We start from the raw sequence: 27,561 nt of genomic DNA on the forward strand, positions 1-27,561 counted from the left end.
TACAGATAAATAATAAAACCTACAAAGATTAGAGTAGATTAGCAGCAAGTTATATTTTTAAATTTTGCTTGGAAATGAATAACTTCTTTAAAAATTGCCAGTAAAAAAAACTCAACATTATAATATCGATTAGCACATCACTTCGATGTTTACCAATAATCGAATCAAAATGTCTCGATTTAGTTAAATAATCGAAAGAATATAAAAAGATAAAGATAAAATACACTTTATTACACACAAACAGAAACAGTTTCACAAACATAGAAAAGAAAAATGGTACAATCGGCGGCCTTATTACTAAAAGTAATCTCTTCCAGACAACCACATTGAAAGGAAATATAAAGTATAAAGAAAGGGGTAACGTGTGACAAGACAAGAGAAAATACAACATAATTACTATGAACAATGTGTAAATACCTACATAGAATACAATACAATATTACATATATGAATATATTCATATATGTAATATTAAATTGTACGCCTATAGTGTATGAAAACAGAGATTATGTATTTTTCTGAGTATATGAATTTTCAACACAATTTTTAGCGTTTGTGATGATTAATGTACAATTTAATTTGATTTGAACACCTCAGCTTTATAAAATGTTTGTGGCCTCTGCTAATTCTAAATCTTAAGAGTTTCATTCACTATTCGTTCATCATAAATAAGCCGGGTCCGCGGCGCCTTATTTCTACCAAAACATGCTATGAAAACCAGTAGGTAAAATATGTTAGCAAAACAGTCAATCCATTGCCAATGCAAAGCATAATAAAATAATAAATATAATAAATATGTGGGGATATCTCACACACGGCCATCCGACCCCAAGCTAGGCAGAACCTGTGTTATGGGTGTCGAACAACTGATATAATATCTACACAAATACATAAATACATACTTACTTACTAAATATAAATATCAACACCCAAGACCCGAGTAGAAATATTTACTTATTTATTTATTTATTTGATACTTTATTGCACAAATATGAAATATAAGTGTACAAAAGGTGGACTTAATGCTAAAAGCATCTTTAAACAAATATCTGCCCGGGACCTTCGGCTCAGTAGTCAGGGTCACTAACCACTATAGCCATTTGGCCATCTGGCATCTTTCCCGTTGCGCGAGCAGAAAATGTGTCACTTGAAGTCACTTTCCCTCTCCACAAGCGAACGCTGGGGTTGTTATCCATTCATCTCGGCAAACATGTTATTATGATTTTTCTAACATTGCTAGGCCTCGCCTATATTCGGTTAGCGATAAAATTATCCAGTTTGAAAACACGAAAACACATCCCGGACCCGGCTATAATGACTGAGCCTTTGCGCAATGGAGGTAGACTGAATTTTTTTATCAATCTACTAATACCTACTTATTTGTGAAAAAAAACGTCGAATATAGGATAAGTACCTATTTAGTTTCATTTCAAATAGAACCATACCTACAAATTTTAATGATGAATAAATTATTACGTAATAAGTAAATATATTTCTCATACATGAAAATTTTCATGCGTTATCGTATAATCGTAGGCAGTGCCGTGGGGTCAACATAGGTATTTTACGATTCATTCATAGGTCTTGCCAACATCAATGAATGAAAAGGTACTATTAATCGAATCGTAGTATTAGTCGATGGTGCCCTTCCCTTTTGTTGAGTTGAGTCGATTGATTGGAGGGTGTTCAGTTCGTCAGTATACAACACTAGTTTCAAAATCCAATCCAACCAAATCCACAATCCACTCAAATTCTAGCACGACAAAATAACCCCTACTTTCATCCCCCAAAAATTAATAATTATTATGACTACTTATGATTTTACTTCATTTTCTCCTTTAGTTTTAGTGATTATTTAGAAATCCAACAAATAAACTAAAAGCCACGTACAGTGAAAAGAAAAATGTATTGTAAAATATTTTTTATAAATCTATCTCGATACCAAATCATCAAAGTGGTCTCAAAAAAACCAAAATTATAGACAATAACTGAAGCAGAATGATCTGATTTTCATTATTACATACTCTCTTCATGGTGAACATGGACACTACCGTTGAAAATTGGGATCCAGGTTAGTTCAAGTGTTTTTCTAAGATGTCTAACTTAACAAAACATTTCATCCAGGGTCTTTCCCTACGCATTTCTGTGACCTGATATCCACTTATGTATTTATATGAAAAATGTGCTTGTATACCAACGAAGCAGAAGCAGGTAATTAATTTGCACTTACATAAAGTATAGCAAAACCTTCCTATCTAACAGCTCTGACGCGGCTCTTGGCCTCCCTGAGAGAGATTCAACCCAAAGACAACCCTGGAGAAGACATTGTGTTCCTGAGTGAACTGCTGCAATCCAAACAGCTCAATGCCTTGGTCCATGTTCACAATAAGATTGTGGCAAAAGGGAAGGATGAGAAGTTCTACCCGCTGCTGTCCAACGCCATGCAAGTGACCCTAGAGGTGCTGGAGCTGCTGGCAGACGTCTCCTCGGTGGCCGCTGAATACCAAGAACTCTTGAGTATACTGCAGAAGCCACATTTTCAGGTAAATTTTGGTGAATAATGGCAAAGATATGGTTTTTAACCTACTTACAGTATAGTTGATGATTAGATTAGTGAGATGATTGAGAGTGGACGCAGTGCAAGATTGCAGTTGCAGGTTGTATAATTAGAGATTACTGCAAAGGAGTGACATATCAAACATACATTGTATTGGTCTAGTTCAGGTCTAGCCTGAAATTGAAACTCTTTAATTTGACTCGCTAAACCTTTCACTGCAGTTACAATCCTTATAGTTCTGCTATACATTGTTTGTCACTAACCTCCTAAGAAGATGCAGGGAAGGAAACTTCTATCAAAAAGCAAATACTTAAGTAAAAAGTATATTTTCAGGCAATACTATGTTGTCATGATGCAATTGCTCAAAAAGATTACTACCCACATCTACCAGACGTGCCTAGTGATGCGGATGAAGAAGAAGAAACTGTTAAAATTGTTCAGCTTGTGAAGAGTGATGAGCCCTTGGTAAGAGAACTAAATATTTATTTATTTATGCTAGCTTCAATGACAACCAATCAGTTTGTGCTGTACGGATTCATTATCGACATAGATACATCACTTTATTGCAATTTACAGTACCAAGCTGTGATTGGTGGACTAAACAAGTTTATTGACTTTTTTGTTGATAATGAACCCATGCCATGCCACAGAGCCAGGTACCATTTTTGTGACATCTATGATATTATCCACTGCTGTAAAGTAAGCACTTAAATGCATATTATATCTATGTGGCTATAAAAAAAAACAATTATTGTTATTTATTAAGATGTATTTTTCTTGATGTCATGATATTATAGGTACTTACTTAATCAAATCATAGACTCGTACTTATATGAATATTGTGGAGATACTTATTCAAATGCAAATTTCTCTTATAATAATAGATGTAATTTATTCATGTAAATAAGCTTAAGTCTCTGTGATACAAAATATACTTAAACTATTACATTAAAACTGTATAGTGGCACCAAAATATTAATCTTTAACCATTTAACAATACATATCAATGATTATAATATTGGGTCTATTTCAAACATCATTTGGTGCCTCTAAAATAAGTGCTTAAAAATATATCGTAAATATATCGTAAAAACATATACATTTATATGCTACTCCATTTAGAAATAGCAGCTGGTAAATAATCATCTCACATTCATGTTATATATAAAATTAGTGGTTCTTGATCTGTGTTTGGTTAAAAGGGTGGAGCTCAGAGTGCCGAACCAATTGTGGTAAGTCATAACTTTATTTAATCCCTACTTCTACATTATTTTCTTTTATTACGTAGTTACATTTCCTGTACAAGTATTGTAATATTCTGTTCTCACACTAGTTCCAAGATATCGCTACCTACAACTATTTATTTTGTTTTACAACCGCCTTTCTGTCTGCACGGATTGTCAATGGACTACTGACCACTGTTGAACATAAAACCATGTACTTTAGATATTTTCTTTATTTCTATTAGCTGCTATCTCTAGATGTCTGTGCAATTTGTATTGTGGAGCTTTTCGAATCGGTGTAAAATTTACACAATACATTTTGCTTTCTGTATCATATTATACCACCTACTAAACCTATTAGATTTAATGTTGTGAAAGTGTACAAATATGCGTTTTGTCTTTAAACCAACTAGGTAGGCACTCGAGCGCTTGATATGTTAGAATGATTTGAATACTCGTATATTAATGAATGACACTAATGGGATTACCACGGTAATTTATGAAACATGGTTATTCTTCGTTTTGAAACTTAGATCTGAACAGTATAATATATTCTCACTTAAGGCATAGACCTATGTTAGGAATACAATACGATGAAATCTTAGCGTCATTAACACCATTAAATTGCTACATCTAGAACACTACAGTGTACTGTAGAAACCACGCAACTTGACCACTTGCGCAGAAGTCATAGCTCACTTTGTGGTTGGTGAGGCATGGAAGGAATGTGTCAAAACCGCGCGACGCCATTTGTTGGTCCAATCGCCTCATGCAGCTCTGCAGAAGGAATCCTTTTTTATCATTCGTACATAAATCAAACCCACGATCACTTATGGTCAAGTTACGTGATTTCCATACCGAGTAGTGGTTATTGTCGCTTCCATAAGAAACCGTAACCAAGTTATCTATAGCTTCTTCCACCGAAGGACAACGTAACTAAGTGCGCTCCAGACTCTAGATAAAATTGCACGAGAGAGTGTAGAGAGAGGCCCTATGCGGCAGGACTCGCCTGTAGATTTCATAGTCAATAGTTTTGTTCAGAACCTTAAAACCTCTCGTAGAGAGTATGGAGTGGGCTTAACCTGTAACTTCTTCCACCGACGGGAGAACGTAACCTTCCATAGCTGCTCCCACGGGGCAGTAGAACGTAACCTATCCCCCACATTGTAGGGCGCGACGATCAAGACGGACGAGGAGACGGGCAAGATCGTGATCGCGAGGGTCATGCACGGCGGTGCCGCCGACCGCTCGGGGCTGATCCACGCCGGCGACGAGGTCATCGAGGTCAACGGCATCAGCGTCGAGAGCAAGACGCCGGCTGACGTGCTGCAGATCCTGGTAAGACCGCAGAATAATAACTAGTAACTAGACATAAGATTTAAAATATGGTCCGTCGGGCGAAGTCACAACAATGGGTTGCGACGTCGCTTCGTGCCGCTCTCTCGCTCTCCGATGGAACACTTGACAGTGGGAAGGAGACATTTCCACGATTCGGGTGGTGTGACCGGGCCTTTTTAGGAGGAGTTTGGTTTACGGTTTGCGGTAGTCCTAAACCTTTACGCTGACGAGGTGCTGTGGAGTTTGGTCCGTCGATATAATGTGGTGTTTAGCGCAGCAGAGCGCGGCGAAACTTCGTTTTTCGTGAGCTAAAGTGACTTCCCATACCGCAGACCACGTCCGGTGTTCCAAATCATTAGTTATAGGTGTTTCTTTGTGGGTATCGGCCATAATGACCTTTTACAGTGAAGACACAAGTAGGGTACAATTTCAGCGTAAATTATTCTGTTTTGTAAAGGGTGGACGGTAATAAAGTGATGCAGCTTGATGAGGCGATTTGTGAGTCGCTTCACAATCGACCCATGTAAACAGTACTTTAGCCGTTACCTGCATACGGCATTTACTAAATGCATAATTATGTTTATGTTGGATTAAAACTGTGTTACCTATGCATACTATAGTTGTTTTATCAGCCTCACCAGTTAGAATTCTGGCAGGCAGACGCGGCAGGCCTAATTTCACTTGGCACGAGGCCCGAACAGTTCACGTGCATTGCATCGAGCAGGTTTTGAAATTATTTGCTTAGAATTGTTAATTCATACACGCAACAACTATTGAATTGCTGACATGAAGGAAACTTTAAAACCCTCATTTGTGCAATACGATACGTCCGAAGCTGAAAGTAATATGAGACTACGCGTATGCTTACACACAAACCCAAATAGGAATCCTAACTATATATAATATTATAAATGCGAAAGTAACTGTGTCTGTCTGTCTGTCTGTTACTCTTTCACGCCAAAACTACTGAACGGATTTAAATGAAATTTGGTATACATATGGTCAAGACCCTGAGAAAGAACATAGGCTACTTTTTATCCCGGAATTCCCACGGGAAAACTTTTTAAGGCGAAGCGAAGCTCGCGGGAACAGCTAGTTTAAAATAAAACTTACGTTGGTTGTCCCAGTTTAGACCACGACCGAAAACGGGAGTGTTTTAAGTTTGAGCTGTTTAAGTGTCGCCTCCTAACTCAGAAACGGAATTCCAATTCACTATTATTTAAATAAATAATTAAGGAATAATTCCCATCTACAATTTTTTACACTTATCAGTGGAACTACCAGTTAGACCTAACACTAACCATCTCTTCCACCCCACAGCAAAACTCAGAGGGCACCATCACATTCAAACTAGTCCCCACATACGGAAAAGGCGGTTCGCGCGAGAGCAAAGTGCGAGTTCGCGCTCTCTTCGACTACGACTCGGCTGAAGACCCGTACATCCCGTGTAAAGAGGCAGGTCTAGACTTCAAACGCGGTGATGTGCTCCACATAGTGTCCCAAGATGACGCGTACTGGTGGCAGGCGAGGAAGGAAGGGGATAAGATCATGAGGGCCGGGCTGATCCCGTCGCGGGCGCTACAGGAAGGAAGGATCATTCATGAGCGCCAAGCCGACCCGCAGACTTTGGATGGTGAGATACTTTTTTGTACAACCTTGTAACTGATAGGACGGTTTAAATATTTGATTATAGAATTTAATAGAATAGAATCAATCTTTATTCAAGAAAACTACATACGACAAAACCAAATGTTAGTATGGTTTGAATGTGGTTAGATTGGTTTTGGATTACAGCATAAAGTTTTAAATATAGTATTTACAATACTTCGCCCAATGCTGGATAAATATTGATGCCCGAGTTTCTCATTAACGTTTCATAGACTTATTTATATTGTAATATGCCAATAACCACATCCCCTCATACCCTGCTTATTGTAATGAAAAGTTAAACCACAGTTTTTAATATTGTAATGCATCGAGCCAACCGCGCGGCCACATCAACCGATCGTGTCCATTATGTTTTACTCTATACTCTGTAAAAGTGTGTGTATTGAAAGTTGGCACTGAAATCACACGTGGAATTCTACATCACTGTAGTTTTTCCGCGAGCTTTGCATTGCCTTTAATAAAAGGGTTTCCCGTGGGAATTCCGGGATCAAAAGTCTATTAATGAGTTGGTTACTGTATATTGAAAATAAACATAGACACAACATAACTACACCCTCGAAAACCACCGGCTTAGGCCGTATACAGAAAGAAAGCTGGAAACTTATAAGCGCTTACTTTACTATCGATATTTTTCTCGCGCTTATCAACGCTACTTCGACAAAGTATTGAAAAGTGAGCGGTTATAAGTTTCCAGCTTTCTTTCTGTATACGGCCTAAGCCGCTGGATTGGTGCAGCTGGGACATTTGTTTATTTTCAAACCTGCTGGACGAATATAGGTGAACTTGAAACTATGCAGCAATATAGCTTATTAATCCGCTTTTCATCCCGGAATTCCCACGTAAATGTACACTTGTATGACTTGTATCATCTGACATCCCTCTCCCAGGAGCTAAGCCGGGCATGTGCGGCCCGTCAGCCGGCGACTGCGCCGCGCCCACGCCTTGCGCCGCGCCGCCGCTGCTGCCGTGCAAGACCGCGCCCAAGGTCAAGAAGATCATCTATGATATTACCGGTGAGGGGGATGAGGGTTTATGTTGTTAGTTCGGTGTTTGTGAATGGGGGCCTCTAGACGAAGCCTGGTTCGATGACTTGAGGCAGAAAACACTTCGCTCAGTTAGAACCGTCTGCAGACCCACGCTACACTTGCGATCTCTGTGGTAGAAGGTTTCGAGCTGCAATCGGACTCTACAACCACAGGAAAAGCGCATAAACCTCTTTCCATTGAATAAACTGACGCTGCAACAATCATCTGATCAAGATGTCGTGGCCAATGATGAGTGAGCTATAGATCGCATCCATCGTCGGCGTGCTTTGGGAGAGACCTACGTCCAACAGTGGTCTACTATAGGCTGATGATGATGAAAAGCAGTTTAAAATGCCGTCAATGCTTACGCATCGTCCCATAAAGCCAATAATGTCGCCTAATTTATCTTCACAAAATATTGCTGTCACAGAATCTCTGAAAACATATTATACGATACATAAGGCCGTAAGTAATGGCCAAGTGCATCAGACCACGTCACTTTTTCATTCACTGCCTCCCTCCCCACCCTTGACCAACCCACAACTGTCAGCAGACTTTCCCTCCCTTCATGAAGTTGTAAAATCCACCAGAAAACGACGACTTCGACCGCGAGCTGATCCCCACATACGAGGAGGTGGCGCGCTTGTACCCGCGCTCGGGGCGCTGCCGCCCGCTGGTGTTAGCCGGGGCGCCGGGCGTGGGCAGGGACGAGCTGCGGCGCCGCCTGCTGGCCAGTGCCCCGGACAAGTTCGTGACCCCGCCGCCCCGTGAGTACACACTAGACACAGGAGCAGCGTGAGTACACACTAGACACAGGAGCAGCGTGAGTACACACTAGACACAGGAGCAGCGTGAGTACACACTAGACACAGGAGCAGCGTGAGTACACACTAGACACAGGAGCAGCGTGAGTACACACTAGACACAGGAGCAGCGTGAGTACACACTAGACACAGGAGCAGCGTGAGTACACACTAGACACAGGAGCAGCGTGAGTACACACTAGACACAGGAGCAGCGTGGGTACACACTAGACACAGGAGCAGCGTGAGTACACACTAGACACACTAGACCCGCGTGAGTACACACTAGACTCAGGAGCAGCGTGAGTACACACTAGACACAGGAGCAGCGTGGGCAGGGACGAGCTGCGGCGCCGCCTGCTGGCCAGCGCACCCGACAAGTTCCTCACCCCGCCGCTGCGTGAGTACAATGATGTTTAATGAAGATGAAGCTATGGGTGCATGATAAAGGCCCTTCTTTAAAAAACTACTGTGAAACTATTTCTGTCTAGTTATTAGCTAATTCTTATCTCTAACGATGCGACGGTCACAAACGCATGTCTCTTTTGTTCGTCACCAAAACAGCAAGAAGACCTGAAAATACTACCTGCTAAAATACTACTGTTTGTCACTGATATAATATTACAAAAAAATAAAAAAAAAACACTACAAAAACATAAGACTAACGCTCATAAATTATAAGTAGCATCGTCATTTAGGTTTTTACCTTACCCAACAATACCATATTTGCCACTTTAACACCCCTTAACTTCCGCACTAAACCGGCCGTGTCCTAAACTAGCCTTATCCATATATCCATTCGCAGACACGTCCCGGCCGCAAAAGGCTCACGAGCTGAACGGCAAGGAGTACATCTTCGTGTCCAGAGAACAGATGGAGAAGGACATCGCTGACGGCAAGTTCATCGAACATGGAGAATACAAGGGCAACCTGTACGGGACCACGGCAGAAAGTGTTGAAGAGATTGTTAACTCAGGTACGTATATAGCAAGATACAGGGTGTTTGACATAGGGAATGAAGGTTAAATTTTTTGGTGATAGTGGAGATCGTGAGGATTTTTTTCTTCTTTGAAACCTATTTCCGAATCACCAAAGTTATTGAGGTATATGTTTATTCAAAGTTTCATCTAGCTGAACACTACGGTCAATTGAGTGCATCACATATACCTACTAGCTGGGAGGAAAGTTGGTTTACTACTGAGTAACCCCATAAAGGTAGCCGGTAGCTAGGTTTATATGTAGGTACCTACAACTTTCGTAATTTATTTCACGAAAGTTGTAGGTACCTGCAATTGAAGGCATTATTATACCTAAATAACTGTAAAATATTATTTCGAAACAATGTGAAACTCAGTATTAAATATACAGGACTAATCATCCAATTAATTTCAATACATAAGTAATAATATCTATTAAAAGTATGTCAAAGAATCAAATTACGCACTGATTACGCAAGGCTCATATCAAATTAAAGAATTATACGAATTCCACTAATTAAGGGCCCGTACAGGGTGACGTGCCGCGCCAATTTTGGGTTTTCAATGCTCTTCACACAGCACACGCAGTGACACGCACACATGTAAGTTTGCACAGTGGGTCGATAAACTTTTACAAACCAACTTTATTGACAATTATGTTCAAGTACATTTTGGGTGATTTTAGGGTAAGTAAGTATAATTCTTACTTACACTGGTAGGCACCAGGAAAGAGTAGAAATTAATAGGGGTGCCACTTTACTCTATACTCGGAACCCGATTAGCTTTCTCAAACAAATGTGGTATTTACTTGTTAAAAGGTAACTACAAGTATTAAAGTGTAGATAATAAGTTTCGGGCATCCTCCAGCCAACTGAACCCCGACGACAAAGCAAAGTAAATACATAGTGTCGCAAAAGGGCTATACTAAGCCAAAAGGGGATGACTCAAGGGGCCATTCTGAACAACTTTTGTTCTACGCGATTTGCAAATTCGCGAAAAAAAATATTCGTTTCCCATGGTAAAAAGTCCCATGTCCAACAAAGTTTCTATGAAAAAGGTTTTTTTTTGTTAATTTCCAAAACTCGTAGAGCAAAAGTTCAGAATGACCCCCTGTCTTACTCCTTTTTACCCGACTGCCGAAGGAGGAGGGTAATGTTTTTTGATTGTATGTATGTATGTTTGTCTGTTTCTTTGTTCCCTCCTGTAGCCTAAACGGCTTGATAGATTTTGATGTATGAGGTATTGTTAGAAGCGTATTGATGGCGCGATGGTTATAGGCTATGTGACGTTCCATTAAAATGTACATAGCGCCCTCTAGAGGACATAACGTGATGATCGAAACTCAAATTTCAAACTCAAATTTTTTTATTCATCGTACAAATATAAAATTTTCTGATGAACGTCAATTTTTACAAATTACTCTCCGTTCGGATAAGGGGGGGCTCTTTCTGTCTAAGGAGAAGAACGGAGGCAAGAAACTCCTGAGCCATCTTTTCAAAAAAAGACTTAAAACTAGTTGGTATACAATACATATAAGCTTAATAATAATTATTATAATAATATGAGCAGAGCTAACTACTTATCACAGCCATGCATTAACGTCCTCTAAGTAATCATCAATTTTATAATAAGCTTTTTTACTGAGTTTCTCTTTAATGTAACACTTAAACTTATTCTCTGGCATTTGAGCAACTTCTGCTGGAAGCTTATTATAAAATCTAATACAGTACCCTAAAAACGATTTATTAACTTTCGCCAGACGCATCGCTGGAAAAGCCAGCTTATGCTTGTTCCTAGTATTAATGTCATGATTACTGCCAATTGTATCAAAAGTTGAAATATTCTTTCGTACATACATTAAATTGGAAAAAATGAACTGACATGGAACTGTAAGGATGTTAATTTCTTTAAATAGTTCTCTCAATGAATCCCTGGAACCAAGTTTGTATATAGAGCGGATGGCTCTTTTCTGTAATACAAATATAGTTTCAATATCAGCTGCTCTACCCCAAAGCAAAATGCCATACGATAATAAGCTGTGGAAATAACTAAAGTAAACTAATCTGGCGGTTTCAACGTCGGTCAGCTGTCTAATTTTCCGTACAGCAAAAGCTGCGGAGCTCAACCTTCCAGACAATTTTTCAATGTGAGGTCCCCACTGTAACTTTGAATCTATAGTCATCCCAAGAAAGACAGTATCATTAACTAGGTCCAATTTATTCCCATCTAGAATAATGTTAGTATCGCATTGTCTAACATTCGGCAGTGTAAATTTAATACATTTCGTTTTCTTAGAATTCAATAGAAGATTATTAACGGTAAACCAATCGTGTATGTCAGATAGAATTGAATTAATTTCATTAAAATTATTTTCTCTTCTTTTAACTTTAAAAAGCAAAGAAGTATCGTCAGCAAATAAAACTATATTAGTCAATTTTTCAACCATAAAAGGCAAGTCATTAATATAAATGAGGAATAAAAATGGTCCTAGAATAGATCCTTGAGGGACGCCTATTTTTACATGAGCCCCCTGTGATTTAGTATTGTTAATATCGACCCTTTGTTGTCTCTTGTCTAAATATGAAGATATCAAATCTAAAGCCTTTGAAAAAATAATAATTCAACTTTGCCGTGTAAGGTATCAAATGAAAGGGCTTGATTTTCACATTACAAAAATATAAGGTATGCATATTGAAGGTATTTAAATAACAACACCAAAATTATTGAAATAAAAAATGATCATGAACTACTGACGTAAAATTTCATAAAATAAAAACAACTAAAAAGTTACAAATAAAAAAATACAATTATAAACAAACGAAAAACCCGACTGTACGCTAAAAACATGAAAACAAGTCCCAATGTTAATGGAAAGTATCGCAGGCGGGGACTAACTTGACCGCCACTCAAGGCCGTTTTCTAAGTAACATTCAGCTAAATGGTGAACCCTCTGCTGGTCCCCGCCTACGATACTTTCAATTAACATTGGGACTTGTTTTCATCTTTTTAGCGTGCAGTCGGGTTTTTTGTTTGTTTATAATTTGTTTAGTACTATATACCGCTTTTTCAATACCTGTAAGTACATTTTTTGGTAGCAGCATAATATTTTTACTTAATTTTAGGGTTTCGAACGTCAAAAGAAAAAAAGCAACCGTTATAGGATCTCTTTGTTGTCCGTCTGTCTGACTGACTATCTGTCACCGCCCTTTTTCTCAGAAACGGGTAAAGATATCAAGCTGATATTTCGCATAGATGGGGAGTACCCCAAAAAAAATATTATGGTACTCCCTGTCCCACACAAGTAAATTGGGGCTTATATTTTTTCCAGTTATTTTGATGTGTATCCTTTTTTTTCTTTGTTGTTTTGTATAAGTATGTGTTTCTTTTCTTTAAATCTGTATTTTTTTGTTGTTGCTGTCTATGTGTCGAATAAATGTATCTTTATCTTTAAATCACGCCATCTATCGTTTGTTTTTTTTGTGGCTACTGTCTATAGAAGAAATTCCGTCATTGACAATTTTACGTTACGAATTTATTTTTATTTAATTTATTTTTATTTTTACATTTTCGTGGAGAACCAACAGCATTTTGTTAATAAATAATTATTACTTATGAACACATAACAACTTGATGCCATTAACAGAATGAACTTAGTAAACCCAGTAAACCTAACACATCCAGAGGAAAAATAAAATCTCTTTCTCTCTCTCTGAAAAACATACTTAATAGCCTAAACTCGATGCTTTTAGCTATTAACATCTTTGAAATAAAATTGAACCACCACCGTGTTACTGCCCTCATCAGATCCTCACGAGACCATACCTCAACCAGCACCAAGAGACTGTATTTTTGATCCCTAACCTAATGTTCGTGCGTATTGTCATCACTTAGATCCATTCGCTATATTCCTGCTCCTCATCAGACCTTTACGAGACTGTAATGTCACGAGAATATTGCACACTATCTAATTTAATTTAATGTATTGAATATACTGGAAGAATTATGCTTCCTCAATTTCAAATCAAATTATGTTGGTGTCATAAAAGTTGAAAAAGTGCAATGACAACCAATGTGCAGTGATTTTGTATCTGTACACGATAAGATCGCGAGCTGTCAGTGCTGCCTAAACCGACGTGACCCTTCTTTGGAGGCCAGCGGCCAACTGAGTCAAACGTCACTTGTGTTTATGATTTTATAACACAGAAAGCCGCCATAGATATTTGTATGAAGATTTGAGGGAAAAAAATTGCTCAAGTTTGGGATTAATTTACACAAAATAAGTTTGTGTTTATTAAAAAACAAGGTATTTAGCGCCTAGTCCAAGCCTTTAACTTTATAATATGATAAAAATCATATGAAAATTCTTAATAATTACGACACAGTTGTTACAATACGGGAGTGTGATTTTCTGGTTTTTCGTCATATTCTGAATTTTATTTACAGTTATCCATAATCATTTACTTGAATTCGAATCATTCAGCACCTAGCTAGACTCTTCGGCTACCTGTGTGATTTTTTTAAAGGCTGTAGAGCATCATTTACTACATAATTCTATGACAATGCCAACCCTCGATTCCCTATTGCCGACCCTTAAAGAAGCCTGGTGAACCCAATATGTCAAAGACGAATGAAACCGCCCCATTTAATATCAGTGAACTAATCGTATTACCGTGGTAATTATGGCATTGGTGAATGGAAAGCAATTATTGGAAAAGTTTCTTTTTCTGTAGAATTTATTTAGAGCCTTCTAAATTCTAAATAGAAAAAGAAATAGAGGTTATTTATTTTCAAACACCTATGTTTTTTGTAGGTATATACCTACCTATTTTAGATTGTATACCAAATAGGATCATTGCGATATAATTGTAGTCATCACTAAAAAAACATTTCATTTCATATTGTATAGTTAACGATAGATATGGTGGTTTACTTGTCTAAGCAATAGACCCATCAAACGCTTACATATTTTTCCTTTTAAAACCATTCCTAGCAACATTTCCTAATGGAAGTGTATTGATCAGGGTATAAATTATTTCCCCTTATCGTTTCTCCGTCTTATGCGCTGCCCCACATTGCCTTACGACTAGGGCGTGCAAAACCGGAAGGTTTTCAAAACCGGTTTTGAATTTTCGGTTTTCAGCCTCAAAACCGGTTAACCGGTTTTTCACCGGTTTTGATATTACTTATATATTTTTTTTCATACAGTACTAATTAAACAAGGGACCCATATTCTTACATAGAGATTTCCACAAGACATACGAATAAAACATTTTTTATGATATACTTATCTGTTTTTAATCAACCATATGACAAATTAATAATTTAGTGAACAGGAAAAAAAGTTATATAAGAATTATCATAGTACTTACTGTTATCACATCTACAAAAAGTGTGTGGCACCTTAATGGTGTTTTTATATCGTTCTGTTATCATCAATAATTGTATATTTTAAACATACAGGCAGATTTTGAAAAAAAAAAACATTTATCGTCTGATTCTTACGACCACTCTTTAGTATCAGTAAGATGATGAATGTTTTTTGATGTATTACAGATTTGTTCATATCAACGCAGCGAAAGAAAGCCTAACTCATTGATGGACACGACTGCATTTGATTTGAAGTCCTCAACACTTCATGAAAAAAGTCCATAACGTCGAATGCAGTCCCCGCACTTGGCCTAATTATATTTTCAACAACGGTCAATGCAGTCCTGTTTTACCTAGAGTTTGTATGAAGACCACCTTGTTGTGCTTTATTGGGCAAGATTTCAACGTTATAATTATGTGCACCCAGAGTACCTTTTTTCACAAAGCAATAAGTGTTCATACAGCAAAAAGTGTGAACTCACACGCACACATCGGTCACTGACGTCGTGTTTGCTTTACTGCGCCTAGGCAGAGTGCCGGCATGTGCACCAGAAAATCGTCACTCAATTTCCATACAATATTTTAGTGCTTTTTTATGAGTTTCACCATTAATCTAGTGTCCATCAGTGTGCCAACCGATATACAAATTCTTTTATTTTTAGTAGATTTTTAAATTTTTTTAGAGTTTATGGGTTCAGCTTCTAATGTATGTAAAAAAAGTATTAAAAAATACGATCAAAACCGGTGAAAACCCGGTTTTCGGTTTCCGGTTTTGAACTCTCAAAACCGGTTATGAAAAACCGTGAAATATTGTCCGGTTAACCGGTTTTCGGAAAAACCGGGTAACCGGTTTTGCACGCCCTACTTACGACTGGCGACCTACTAACGTCTCAATTATGGCCTATCAATAGCCTGGACTTACAGGTCTATGAATAAAGAATAAGGTGACTAAGCTGCGGCTTCGCGTTATAGCTCAATTCCTTGGCATTTGAAGTAAAAACTCTACTTCGAGAATAGATTACTTATTTAACAATGTTAACGACTTGTTACATTTACTTTCGGCGATATTTTTAGGTTCTTACCGGATAAGACCCAAGAGAAGTTTATTTAAGTGAATAGTTTGTCGCCGTGTATTTAATTAAACTGAGAACTTTGTATTATAAGTTTACGTAATCGAATCAACATTTCATTCGATATAATATTTTAAGAACTATTCTCCGTTCGGAAAGGGTTAAAGGGTTTCGTGGTCGAAAGAAGAACGCATATTATTATGACGATGCATAACTGTTCCTTAATTAATCATCTAGACCAGCACTAGTCTTTGTCACGGAAAAGCTAAGAAAAAGAATTTAAATCTAGCTTTTGCAACACTGTGCAAATAAAGGTTCCGGTAGCGTCACGTGTCATGGAGCATAGGGCCCGAACACTAAACAACGTTGCGACGATGCATCGTATTTTTTTTATCCAAATGATTGATCACAACGTTGCGTCGAGTTGTGTAAGAGCCGTCATAGCGTCCGTCATTAAAATCGAACTAGCATAGAAATCTAAATGTTATCCGTTGTAGTTCACAAGCAATCAGGATTGTAAATTGCTAAGGGCCACTTGCAGAAACATTTAAATCTAGATTTAGTGTCAAATCTCGATTTAAGAAACGTCAGTCCATATAAAATTTGACACTAAATCTAGATTTAGCACTAAATCTTGATTTAATATGTTTCTGCAAGTGGCCCTAAGAGTACTTTTTGGTTGATTTTCGTCATGAATTTATCCATTTTACAACAAATAAAAATGTTTTCTTTCTTTCTTTCTGAAGTATTTGGTATTGAACGTATCATCTCACGAACGCATTCATTACCTCCCAGGTTGCGTATGCGTGCTAGCGCCGCACTGGCAGGCGCTCAAGATGCTGCGCACGCCGCGCCTGCGCCCGTACGTCGTGTTCGTGAAGCCGCCGCCGCTGCCCCGTCTCGTGGAGACCAGGACTAACGCACACGCACGCTCGTCATTCGATAGTGAGAACTCGAGGGGGTTCACTGTGAGTACCTACCAATACCATGTGTTGTTAGTTGTTACCTAACCATACATGTCAGCGATTGACCCTCTTATTCATAGAAAAGTTATAGGACGTTTGAGCTATTAAACTGTTTTGTACCTCTCTGTGAAAGTGAGTTAAACGTTCTGTAACTTTTCTATGAATAAGGGGGTAAGAGTGTAACGTAGCGCCTTAGGGGCGGCTAGCTCAGGGGGTGCTACGCTAACATAAATTAAAATTAACCTAATGACTGATCATTTGGGTTACCTATCTGAGTGGAGTTTGAATTGAAACAACTGATTTGGTTTTACGAATACAACGAGGATAAAATCTTTGACTTTTATTTATACATAATGCTTAACCAACGACACGTTATAATTACAACATACGGCCCAGACTATGAATACGACCAAGAACCGATAATCTAATTTTATTGACAATTCTGATGCGACTCGTTATGCTTTTAAATGCTTTTGGATATGACAATTATGCTTGCGGCTGAAGGCCCCTTTACAGAGAGGTTGAGGAAGCAGGGGTGGAATAAACGTGGTACAGAATCCGGCAGTTCCTTTGGGTTCTGGGAGCGACGCGATCGATCGAACCGCAACCAGACTTAGTAGAAGTGCCAGGTCTTTCGAGAACTCCGTAGTTCCACCAGGCTCTTGCAAACGTGTGCGGGGGAAGACCACAACGCAAGCTTGAGGAAGGCAGACTTACTGAGCCGGTCTATGTCTTAGCGCACTAGACCTCCGGAAGCGACGCGGTCGACCGAACCGCAACCAGAGCTAGGTGTGAGCACTAAGACGACCCCACGAGTATTGCCTTTCTGTCCGCGCGTGCGCCCTTTTATATGCGGCTTCTGTAGTGGGGAGTGGCGGCACGCGGCGGCGGCGAATCTTGTTTACTTCAGTGGCGGTGGAATCTTCCATGACGTCATCGAGTGGCGGCAGCGGCGGCGGCGGATGTTGTTTACTTGCTCGCGGCCGTGGAATTTTCCGTGACGTCGCGCTGGCTTCTTGTTTCTATGGTGCGCGGGCGTCACATTCTCCCCCTTCTTATGGAGATTTTTACCTGTAAAAATCATCGTCTAAGTACATGTTGTATACTCTGAAATCCTTTTGTGGTTTTGTCCCTCAAAACTTGAAAAATAACTACCTTCATACTTTTAAGTGCTACTTAGAGAAACTAATTCTGACTACTTCTGAGCCATGTGTACAAGCTGTTTTCGAGAGTTATTACGAATCGTCTCGAGCAAAGACTCGACGACTTCCAGCCACCCGAACAAGCCGGGTTCCGAAAAGGCTATAGTACCATAGATCACATACACACGCTTCGGCAGGTTATACAGAAGACCGAGGAGTATAATCTACCTTTATGTCTAGCGTTTGTGGACTATGAGAAAGCCTTTGATTCTATTGAGCTCTGGGCGATGCTTCAATCCCTTCAGCGGTGCCATATAGACTATCGCTATATCGAGGTGTTGAGATGTATGTACAATGCTGCCACAATGTCAGTTCGATTACACGAACATAGCACAAAACCGATCCAGTTGCAAAGGGGCGTGAGACAGGGAGATGTTATTTCTCCGAAACTGTTCACCTGTGCACTGGAAGATGTTTTTAAGCTTGTAGAGTGGAAAAGACTGGGCATTAACGTCAATGGCGAATATATCTCTCATCTACGATTTGCTGATGACATAGTTATTATGGCGGAAACGCTGGAGGAGTTGGGCGAAATGCTCACAGACCTCAATGATGCCTCTAAACAAGTTGGGCTGAAAATGAACATGGACAAGACAAAGGTCATGTCGAACGAACATGTTTCATCATCGCCCGTAACTGTAGGAGGTGTCACCATCGAAGTTGTTGATCAGTATCCCTACCTAGGACAAGTGATCCGATTAGGTAAATCCAACTTCGATAAAGAGGTAGCTCGTAGAATCCAACTCGGATGGGCAGCGTTCGGGAAATTACGACACATCTTCACTGAAAACATACCTCAGTGTCTGAAAACAAAAGTTTTCAATCAGTGCGTGTTGCCAGTGATGACTTACGGAGCCGAGACGTGGTGCTTCACCAAAGGGCTTATCCACAAGCTCAGAGTTGCTCAGCGTGCTATGGAAAGGGCTATGTTAGGCGTGTCCCTGCGAGATAGGATTCGTAATGAAGAAATCCGCAGGAGAACTAAAGTTACCGACATAGCCAAAAGGATTAGCACGCTGAAATGGCAATGGGCTGGCCACGTAGCCCGCAGAGCCGACGACCGCTGGAGTAGAAAGGTTCTGGAGTGGAGACCCCGTGTCGGCAAACGGCGTGTCGGTCGCCCCCCAACCCGTTGGTCTGATGATCTGCGGAAGGTAGCGGGAAGCCGCTGGATGCAGATGGCGGGTGACCGTTTGGGGTGGCGATCGTTAGGAGAGGCCTATGTCCAACAGTGGACTACGGAAGGCTGAGAGAGAGAGAGAGAGAGAGAGAAACTAATTTACTAACTATTCCTAGAATAGTAGTCCTATACCTATATAAGCGACTATTTTACTAACTATTTTAACCAAATTTTAACAAATAGTACTCCTTCTGCTTTTGACTTTGAGTACATAGAATAAAACAACCAAAAAAAAAAAAAACTTTGTCAAAATTGTGACGAACCAAAAATACCAACAAAAAAATAAAAAAATGTAGCTCCTTTGCTATTAAAAAGAAAAAGAAAAGGAAAGGGAAAACCGCGCTCTTATTGCGATTTCCTGATATATTTAGGGAGACGGACTATCCCACTTCGGTGTCCCCCGTTCCTTTTTTTCCACTCCTCTTCTTCTTTTTCTTCTTCTTCTTACCCTTGGCACTCTTTATATGCATTACCCCTGCCTTTTTCTCTTGTGATGGTTTATGCCTTTGACATGCTTCGCATCTGCCCACGTATCTCGTTACGTCCTTATACATCCCAGGCCACGTGTATCGTTGGGTGATTCTGTTCAAGGTTTTCTTCACGCCTAAATGTCCCGCACTTGGGTCGTCGTGATTTTGTTCTAAAATTTCTAAAGTTTCCTCACGTGGTACGCATAATTTCCATTCTGAATATTCTTCTAATTTCATGCCGTACAAGTGGTTCGTGATTTTTTTATATAGCTTTCCGTCTTTTATACAGTAATTTTCGTCTTTGTTTTGGTTTTCCGCGATTTCCTTAAATTTCTTGTCATACCAATTTTGTTTTTCGACTGCACTGGCGTATCCTGGGTTCCTAGACAACTCGTCGGCTATTTTGTTTTGTGTCCCGCTGCGGTATTGTATCTCGAAATCATATTTAGGATATTCTCCGATTTCCTTTTTTGCTAGGACTACCGGTGAGCTGTAAGGACTACTTGATTTTTCTATAATGCCGTCTTTTAACATCTTATGTACGTGTTCATTAATGATTTTTTGAATCTTTGGGTTCCGTGGGAAGTATCTTTGCTTGACGGGTTCCTTATGTTTAAGCTTTATTTTATGTTCCACCCATTTGTTACCGATTGGGCTGTTTTCGCATTTCTTGAACTCTTCATCTAGGACTTGTTCTAATTCCTTTTTTTGAGCTTGATCTAAACTATCTTCTGATGGTATTACTGTGCTTTACATTTCATTTGTTTCGGCTAATTCAGGTTTAATATCTTTATTTTCCTCTATCTTGTTCCACTTTATGTCCATCCCTAGTCTTTTTAAGATATCCATCCCGATTATTATCCTTTTCGTGTTAGGTAACATGTTGACTTGGTGTTTTATTGAAATGCTGTCTATTTCTATGTCTAATGTTAGCGCTTTATTTATTTCTATTATGCTTCCGTCGGCTAGGATAACTTTCTTTATTGTGTCAAACTGCATTGCTCCTGCGTCTAATAATTCCTTGTAAATTTCGTGGTTTATATATGAATTTGTTGCCCCCGTGTCTAATAATGCTTCATATTTCTTCCCGTTAAGTTGTATCTCAATAAATATTCGATTATCGCGCGTTACGTCCCTGATTGTGTACGATTCATTTTCTATTGTTCTTGATTCTGTCTTCAGGCAACAATTAAAACTGGTTCTTCCCATGATTCCGCATTTACAACAAAATATTGCCCTCCGACTCCTACATCCTCTAGCTAAGTGGTCCGGCATTCCACACTTCCAGCAGTGTGTTTCGCTGTTGTAGTTTGGATTTATTTTACGACCGTTGTTTGACCTATGTATTCTATCGGGTTCTACCTTTTATGGCATAAGATTTATTTGCCTAATCTCGTATTGCATAGTAACGTTTGGTCAAAGTCTCGTTACGCCGAAAATCGTATGGCATAAATCTCGTTTAGTAAAAAGTTATTTCGCATAACATTGTTTAGCCTAATAATGGTATTGCCAAATCTTGAATAGCCTAATAATACTATGGCATATGTTTATACAAAGTAATAATATTCGTTTGGCTTTAACTTTGACGGAGGGTCTCCCTACATAGCGCAAACTGGTGCCTTGTACTGTTTCCGCTGTTTGGAAAACGCTCCGCTCCGCTTCGCTGCGCTCCGCTTTGGTTTTGATGAACATGTGCACCTAACACGCTCCTCCTCGCTTTGCACGTCGTCGCACCTATTTTTAGCTTTCGATCTCATGGGGTTTGTAATAATTATATTGGTCTTTAACTTTCGATTTTTTGATCATACAATATCGTGATTTTCGGGATGTAGGAGAAAAATACCACAATTTGTACATTTACTACATACTTAATATATTATTTATTAAGATAACATTAGGAGAAACAAGATTATACATAGGTATAGACGAACATAAATTTGAGCAAACGAAACTTAGGTGTTTAAAGATTGTGCCTAAAGAGTTTTAGACGAAACGAGCCTTATGCCACATAAGTCTTGGCAAAGTGATGGTTCGGCCAAAAAAGTTTAGACCATACGAGTTATGCGAAATGAGTTTTGGTCAATAAAGATTATGCGAGATGAGCGGAACCCATTCTATCGTCGTCAGGTGGTCTACGGTTGCTTGACAATGTTGGTTTTGTTGCGGCGTTTGGTGTTGACCTTGATTTATATCGTTCCGCGTTCAGTTTTTCGAAGTCTTTTGTTATCGAGATGAGTTCGTTAAGTTTACTGAAATCCTTCCGTTTGACGTAGTATTTGTAATTTGTGTTTAAGTTTTCGTAAATTCTTTCGAGTTTTCCTTCTTCTGACAGTTTCCCGTATCGCCTCATTAGTGTTTGTATATCGGTTAAATAAGTATTGAAATCTTCTAAGTATCTTTGCTTTCGCGCGATTATTCGTTCTAATAAACTATTTTCCTGGTTATTCGGGTAATAATGGAGTTGAAATCCTTGTATAAAGTCGTCCCAAGTATTCCAGAGACTTTTATTGTTCCTATACCATGCTAATGCCTGTCCTTTAAATATCCTCGGTAACAGGTGTAATAATTTCTCCTTATTCACTTCTGTGCCTTCTATGAATTCATCTAATGTTTCTATGAAATCTACTGGGTCGTTGTGGTTATCAAATGTGATATTCCATCCCAAGACCGCCTGCATGATTTCCTTGTTCGCTTGTATTTCTGCTGTTATCTTGACTGCTGAGCCGTCTGTCGGGCTCCTGGCAGTCGTTGTGCTGTTCTTTTCTTTTGACATTTCCTCTTCTGACCTGCTTTCCTCCCAAATTTCTTCCCCCCTATCTGCTTGTTCCCTTAGTTTTTTAATTAATGTTTTTCTTTTTTTTTTTTTTTTTTTTTTTTTTTTTTATTTATCATAACAAATCTTAGTTTTATAATACATTTTACTAGCATATTTTAACCACTAAGGTTAGTATTAATGCTACACAGTCGTTAACAATTTAGAAAAATACACAGAGAGGTTAATGCTTTATAGGTACTAGTATTACTACATAAAGGTACAAACGTAATAATAATATTTTTAGGTATAGGTATGACTTTTGGTAAATACTCGTAGATACATAAGTAAGTATTACAATTTTATTTATTCTAGTTTTAATCTTAATTAAAAAAAATAAAAAATAATTCCAATACGAGTATCTATGTAGGTATAATATACCTAGTAGGCATATGAATACGGGAAAGGCACCGCTAAGAAATCTTAAATCCTCTACTGATAAATCTTTAAACTGTAACTGTATATCCTGTTTTTCTAACTCGTTGATTAAATCCTCCTTTTTTAATTTATATATCCCACGATGTCATTTACTTATTTCTTTTCCTATTTCGTTCCTTCTTACTCCGTTGTTATTTCTTGAATCCCGGGTTTATTTTACTTTTTTGTACTGACCGTACCTTTCTTTGTGACTGGTGTTTGACTACTGAAACCTACCGAATCACTTACTAAACTGAGTCGATTTTGACGTATCCTACTAAGTTACTCATAATACGACAAAAACCGAACCTCCCTTGTGGTTTGACCGACCGATGAAAACGAAAGACTACCGAAGTACCTACTTGTACTCTTGGCCTGAATTCCGAACAAAATGGTCTTCCCGTTTGGATTACTAATTTTGGGCAACAAATGTAACGTAAATCTTAGTATTACGAAACAAGTGGGCCTACCCTTTCAGGGTTATTTCGTTGGGCGCCAAATGTAACGTAGCGCCTTAGGGGCGGCTAGCTCAGGGGGTGCTACGCTAACATAAATTAACCTAATGACTGATCATTTGGGTTACCTATCTGAGTGGAGTTTGAATTGAAACAACTGATTTGGTTTTACGAATACAACGAGGATAAAATCTTTGACTTTTATTTATACATAATGCTTAACCAACGACACGTTATAATTACAACATACGGCCCAGACTATGAATACGACCAAGAACCGATAATCTAATTTTATTGACAATTCTGATGCGACTCGTTATGCTTTTAAATGCTTTTGGATATGACAATTATGCTTGCGGCTGAAGGCCCCTTTACAGAGAGGTTGAGGAAGCAGGGGTGGAATAAACGTGGTACAGAATCCGGCAGTTCCTTTGGGTTCTGGGAGCGACGCGATCGATCGAACCGCAACCAGACTTAGTAGAAGTGCCAGGTCTTTCGAGAACTCCGTAGTTCCACCAGGCTCTTGCAAACGTGTGCGGGGGAAGACCACAACGCAAGCTTGAGGAAGGCAGACTTACTGAGCCGGTCTATGTCTTAGCGCACTAGACCTCCGGAAGCGACGCGGTCGACCGAACCGCAACCAGAGCTAGGTGTGAGCACTAAGACGACCCCACGAGTATTGCCTTTCTGTCCGCGCGTGCGCCCTTTTATATGCGGCTTCTGTAGTGGGGAGTGGCGGCACGCGGCGGCGGCGAATCTTGTTTACTTCAGTGGCGGTGGAATCTTCCATGACGTCATCGAGTGGCGGCAGCGGCGGCGGCGGATGTTGTTTACTTGCTCGCGGCCGTGGAATTTTCCGTGACGTCGCGCTGGCTTCTTGTTTCTATGGTGCGCGGGCGTCACAAGAGTAATGAAGCTATTCTGATTGGCTAATCCTTTCGCTACAGTGACGAACCCTAGACACGGTCTAGAGTTTAGAGTCTTGTGTTTTCACCGACACGCTAAAAGAAGAAGCTCACAAACATCTAATGAAGTGATTGAAGTATCTGGATAATTCGAGCCATATATCTGTCGCAGGCAACTGGTTTAATCTCCTGTTTGATTGAACCACTAGCCCGTTCATTGGATGGCGCTGTTCAGTTGTATGACTAGGCCGAACGTTGATTGTACAAGCGTCACAAAACGTCCAACTAGTTAGCTGACTTAAAATCAGTCAGGTGGTGAATAAAACAAATATGGCGTCTAACAGCTAACAGCTGACACAAAAAGCACCTATATTGTTAGTTTTTTGCAAATAAATTAGCTTTAAAGTGCGTTATTTGTGTTAAAATAGTGTGAGAACATGGATTTACCTATTATTACGCCGCGGGCGGATAGTTTCAAAGAAAAAAAGTGGCGAAACTGGATAATTATGAACAACAATATGAAGATACGTTTTTTGTTATTGTTTAGTTAATTTGTGCGATAAGAGCTTTGTAACATAGTCTTTTTGTTGACTCTTGTCTGATGATGTTCACCCTAACCAGACATTACAAAGTTGCTATACTATATCCCATTCAACGACTTCGCTGAATGACGTTCAGTCAAGACGTCGAACGTTACAATCAACGACTTGACGAGTTGTCCTTTAGTCATACAACTGAATAGCGCCATCCAATGAACGGGCTAGTGGTTCAATCAAACAGGAGATTAAACCAGTTGCCTGCGACATATCCACCGTAAGCTCATCGTAAGTGCATTCAGCAATAGATAAAATGTGTGCAACCCCAGCGTAAACAGTTTGATGCTATGACTCATATAAAGTGGAAGATAAGAAATGTGACACATATAGTTTCCGCTAACCACTACCCCAATAATCAAACCCCACCTACCTTCCAGGAGGAAGAATTCTCCGAGATCATCCGCTCATCCAACCGCATATCCTACCACTACGGCTACATGTTCGACGAGGAGATAGTCAACGAGGACCTGGCCACGTCCCTGACGCAGCTGCTGAGAGCCTCGTGGCGGGTGCAGTCGGAGCCGCTGTGGGTGCCCGTGTCTTGGGTGCAGTAAGTTTGATGAGTCATCATGACGACCTATTATGTCCCATGACCCATCATGTAGGGCACGGGTCAGCTTCCAATGGAGGAAGGGTTTTGAGAGTGATAGGTTGTATAACAAGTCGGGTATGCCTTGGTTTGTGTAGGAAGTTTCATTGACAAGACTGTTAAACGCTTCGCTCACTGAACGAGAGTCGAGACGGCGGCAAATAAGCGCACCTTCTCTATGTGTTCTATATGCGAGCTCAAGAGCGAGCGTGACGGAGAATTTTTGTCACTACTTAATTGCGCCCCGTGCTAGCCCTTCAGATCGACGCTCACTAAAGAAGTCGAGGCGAAGGAGGGGCGCGGGCGAGGTGCAGGCGAGGCGAGAACTCGAAATTGTAAATGTGGCATAATACCCTGCGCATTTAAAGCCGTCGCGACGCCACAGCGACGCCGCCTCGACTATAGTTAGTACTACTACTACTACTACTACGTTCAGTAACAGCGTTTAGGGTGCGTTTGCGAGCGAGTCCAAGTTTAAATTTTGTACGCATCGCTCTAAGCATCGCATGCATCGCGATAAGGAGAAACTGCGTCGCTCCTGTGTGACTATCTATAATGATTGCGATGCGTCTGTTGCGTACTGTCGTAAGGTAAACTAATATCCAGAAACGCTTGTCATATGGGACTTCTTAAATGGAACAAGGTTTAAATACACTAGAAATAGTACTATACTTTGTAAAATATAACGTGAGTCCTAGGACGTTTGATTGACATAATAATATGATTATGTTTGATACATAAAGGGAATATTGCCTTGAAAAAGAACAAATGTCAAATAAAATATATGCATTTGACAGCTGTATGCCCTATGCTCATGAATTATTTTACAAAGTATAGTTTTCATAGATTTGCAATCAACTGTGAAAGGTTACGTTTTCTCGCATAGATAGTGGCGCCTCTAGCGGTAGTTGAAGTTGATAAAAGAAAGCAGAACCTTTTTGTAATTTTTGAAAATCTATGAAAGCCTGTACTTGGGCCAAAGAAGTCTAAACTAATTCGAAAATGTTACTGCCCATTTAAATTTACTGATACCGAAACATGTTTATTAAATATTTACTGAGAACAAAATATGAGATTATAAAAAAGTGCTGTGAACAAATAGACTTTACTAAGCGCTCCAAAATGCTATCAGATGTCTTGATGATTTTAAAGTGTTCACTTTTAATTAATAAATACATTTTATGGTATGAATGAGAAAGAAATATATTTGAATTAATTTTAGCTTTGTGCGTTTTGTATGATGATCTTTTCATTATAACTTTAAATACATTGGACTGGTACATAATGTTTTACGTACTTATGATAATAGGCAAGATATTAGCTAGGTACTTCAATTACGTGTATTATCCTTTTATTGTTATTGATGGTATCATTATTGAAATCTAAAAACGACTTTATGCCATCCACAGAGCACAAGAAACAGGGTTTTATTTTGCAAAATACTATCACAAATAATATTGAACTGTTCACACAAATTTAATGTAATTTTCTGATCCGTCTTTGAACAATATGTACCTACCAATTAATGCACAAAGCTAAAATGAGAGTAACGGCTTTGTTGCGTAACCGATCAGAGCAGAAGTCGATGTAGAAAGTTTGTATTAATTCTCGTAATCTTATGATGTTGTTTGCGAACTTATAATTAGTAAGATTTATTTCCGGATGGACATATCGGTCCTTTACTAAGCTAGTGCCTAACGCGAAGACGAGATGGCACCACCAGCATAACTAAGATTTTTGTATTGTAAAAAACTAGTAAATGAATATGCGGTTGCAATTTTTTGCGATGACCCTTAGGAGTATAATAAAATAACTTAATAACACAATAATCATATTCTAAATTTGAATTCTAAAGTGAACCAGCAATAATGCTTTTAATAAAGGTATTTTTTTATCAGTTAAGTAAGTGTTGTGTATATTTTGCCGTTTATAGGTAGGTACT

The 27,561-nt window shown here is 39.2% G+C and overlaps 1 protein-coding gene across 3 annotated transcripts; it reads left to right on the forward strand.

Moving 5' to 3' along the window:
- Positions 1 to 1,622: 1,622 nt before the first annotated feature.
- On the forward strand, positions 1,623 to 25,599 carry LOC105381599 (MAGUK p55 subfamily member 7). Of its 3 annotated transcripts, none has more exons than XM_048632703.1 (11): positions 1,623 to 2,071; positions 2,263 to 2,543; positions 2,891 to 3,022; positions 3,760 to 3,789; positions 4,951 to 5,118; positions 6,439 to 6,751; positions 7,674 to 7,799; positions 8,402 to 8,578; positions 9,420 to 9,590; positions 16,824 to 16,996; positions 25,408 to 25,599. In XM_048632703.1, the coding sequence occupies exons 1-11, from the start codon at positions 2,032 to 2,034 to the stop codon at positions 25,582 to 25,584; spliced, it is 1,788 nt and encodes a 595-aa protein (XP_048488660.1). In that variant the 5' UTR covers positions 1,623 to 2,031; the 3' UTR covers positions 25,585 to 25,599. The 3 variants fall into 3 exon arrangements, with proteins under 3 accessions (XP_048488660.1, XP_048488661.1, XP_048488662.1); XM_048632704.1 differs by having other exon boundaries at positions 7,677 to 7,799; XM_048632705.1 differs by lacking the exon at positions 3,760 to 3,789.
- Positions 25,600 to 27,561: the final 1,962 nt, after the last annotated feature.

The sequence above is a fragment of the Plutella xylostella genome, chromosome Z, assembly GCF_932276165.1.
Source record: "Plutella xylostella chromosome Z, ilPluXylo3.1, whole genome shotgun sequence".
NCBI classification, from domain to species: domain Eukaryota; kingdom Metazoa; phylum Arthropoda; class Insecta; order Lepidoptera; family Plutellidae; genus Plutella; species Plutella xylostella.

Bases quoted from the DNA above. Each gene is read 5' to 3' on its own strand.
- LOC105381599 (XM_048632703.1), top strand. From the start codon at position 2,032: ATGGTGAACATGGACACTACCGTTGAAAATTGGGATCCAG. The intron at 5,119-6,438 runs GTAAGACCGCAG...TCCACCCCACAG, and splicing joins CTGACGTGCTGCAGATCCTG to CAAAACTCAGAGGGCACCAT. The intron at 9,591-16,823 runs GTACGTATATAG...ATTACCTCCCAG, and splicing joins TGAAGAGATTGTTAACTCAG to GTTGCGTATGCGTGCTAGCG.